The sequence below is a fragment of the Hibiscus syriacus genome, unplaced genomic scaffold (assembly GCF_006381635.1).
Source record: "Hibiscus syriacus cultivar Baekdansim isolate YM2019G1 unplaced genomic scaffold, ASM638163v2 tig00110383_pilon, whole genome shotgun sequence".
Taxonomy (NCBI): domain Eukaryota; kingdom Viridiplantae; phylum Streptophyta; class Magnoliopsida; order Malvales; family Malvaceae; genus Hibiscus; species Hibiscus syriacus.
The window spans coordinates 863,793-865,456 of NW_024062714.1; the positions used below are offsets into that span (position 1 = coordinate 863,793).

Below are 1,664 nucleotides of genomic sequence, written 5' to 3' on the forward strand. Positions count from 1 at the left end.
AGAAAGCAAATTTATTGAATTTTCAACTTATTACAAAAGAATTTTTATTCTGTCTGTGTAATATGTTACAACATGTTCTGCACTTATTGTGATCAATGTGGGGGATCTAAAGAAAATAAAAAAGAGAATAATTTTACAAAAGCTTACAACTTATTTTTGGAGATCTCCCTGCCAGTGTTTAGGAAGTAAATTTCTGGTTTCAATTCTTCCAATATATACCAAAAAAATGATTGAATTGATGAATATACTTAAAGAAGACGAAAAAAGTTGGGGTTAAAGGCAAAAACTTATAATGCCTTAATGAATAAAGAATGTTCGTTTTCATTCACGACGACGCTGCACAATATATGTACTTTTCTTGATTGAATTTTCAGCTTCCAACTCCGCCAAATTCTCAATGACAGCATCGGTTGCAGTATTCAAGAAATGCGACCAGTCCCTACATACCCAAAAATGGAAAAAATAAGAAAGAAAACAAAATTAGAATCTATACTTGATCATTATATCAATTATAGCAAAAAAGAAAAAGAAATAGTACTTCATACCCTGTTAAAGTGTCAAATGTGAGTCCAACAGTGTACTTTGCCTCCTCAAGAGCGCAGCTAAACCTTTGCAGCTGCTCGACTGAACTCGTACCGTAATCCATAACCCGAAGCTGCGATGGTTTCACATCGCAAAATATGGGTATAACCCTCTTCTTACTCTCCATGAGAAGAGCAAGCTCATGGAGGCAAAAGTATGAATCGCAATAATTGGGCGAAAAGACTGCGAAACCGATTTTACAATTGCGAATGGCGGGATTGATCTTGTCGAATAGTCTGTCACCGGGCTTCATGTTTCGGCTATCCAGGAAGGGCCTTAACCCCATCCTGAAGAAATGATCATGGAGCAGCCCGGCAATGTTTTCCTTCGTATCAATTCCTCGGTGGTTTATAAAGATATCGCATGGGGTTTTGGGTCGAAGGATTTTACGGTACAAATTCCTGGCAGATGAAGCGCCACGTAGCTGCATGGCTCCTTGGAGACGCTAAAATGAAAAGACCAAAGAGAGGAGTAAAAAAATATCTATTCCAAGCTGCACAAATTGGCTCCAAGTGAATACAATTGTTTGTTTTTTTGGTTTTTTATTGTACTTCGTTTGGAATTTGTGTGGGAGATAGCTTGAGCGGGACAAAGACGCTGAGAGGTCATGTATTTATAGGGTAATTAAAAAGTTGCGATGGATTTGTTTAATGCCTGAAATTTGATTTTCAAGCCAAGAATTTTAGAATTCTTCGGTTTATGTTTGACAGCATCCAACAAGAGGGAAAACTAAAGCCTTGATCGCTTGACCCCTCAACGCTTTTCTTCTTCTTTGCTTAACCCTTCAACCACGTTTATATAATAATATTCAACTCTTGTTTAGTTTTTCCCCCCTCTTCGTGTGATTTCTTTAACTATAAATCTCAAAGATTTTAAGATTTAATCTTATTATTAACATAAGATATAATGAAACATAGTTATAAAATATACCTTATGTATTATATAATTAGGCCGAAAATATTAAGAGTGTCCTTTTTTCCCCATCAGGATGTGGTCCATGGAATAAAATTAGACATATACAAAATATGCTTAACAATGCATCCCGCTACATATCACGCGAAAATGTTATCTCAAACTTTTAA

General features: G+C 35.9%; 1 protein-coding gene across 1 annotated transcript; it reads right to left on the bottom strand.

Moving 5' to 3' along the window:
* Positions 1–275: 275 nt before the first annotated feature.
* Positions 276–1,012, bottom strand: LOC120121906 (TIR-only protein-like). The gene is made up of 2 exons (XM_039141186.1): positions 546–1,012; positions 276–439 (listed from the first exon to the last, which is right to left on the bottom strand). Exons 1-2 carry the CDS (start codon positions 1,010–1,012, stop codon positions 322–324), a joined length of 585 nt encoding a protein of 194 aa, XP_038997117.1. The 3' UTR covers positions 276–321.
* Positions 1,013–1,664: the final 652 nt, after the last annotated feature.

Coding starts and splice junctions, on each gene's coding strand:
- LOC120121906 (XM_039141186.1), bottom strand. CDS start 1,012: ATGCAGCTACGTGGCGCTTCATCTGCCAGGAATTTGTACCGTAAAATC. Junction 440..545: donor ACATTTGACACTTTAACAGG/GTATGAAGTACT, acceptor TTGGGTATGTAG/GGACTGGTCGCATTTCTTGA.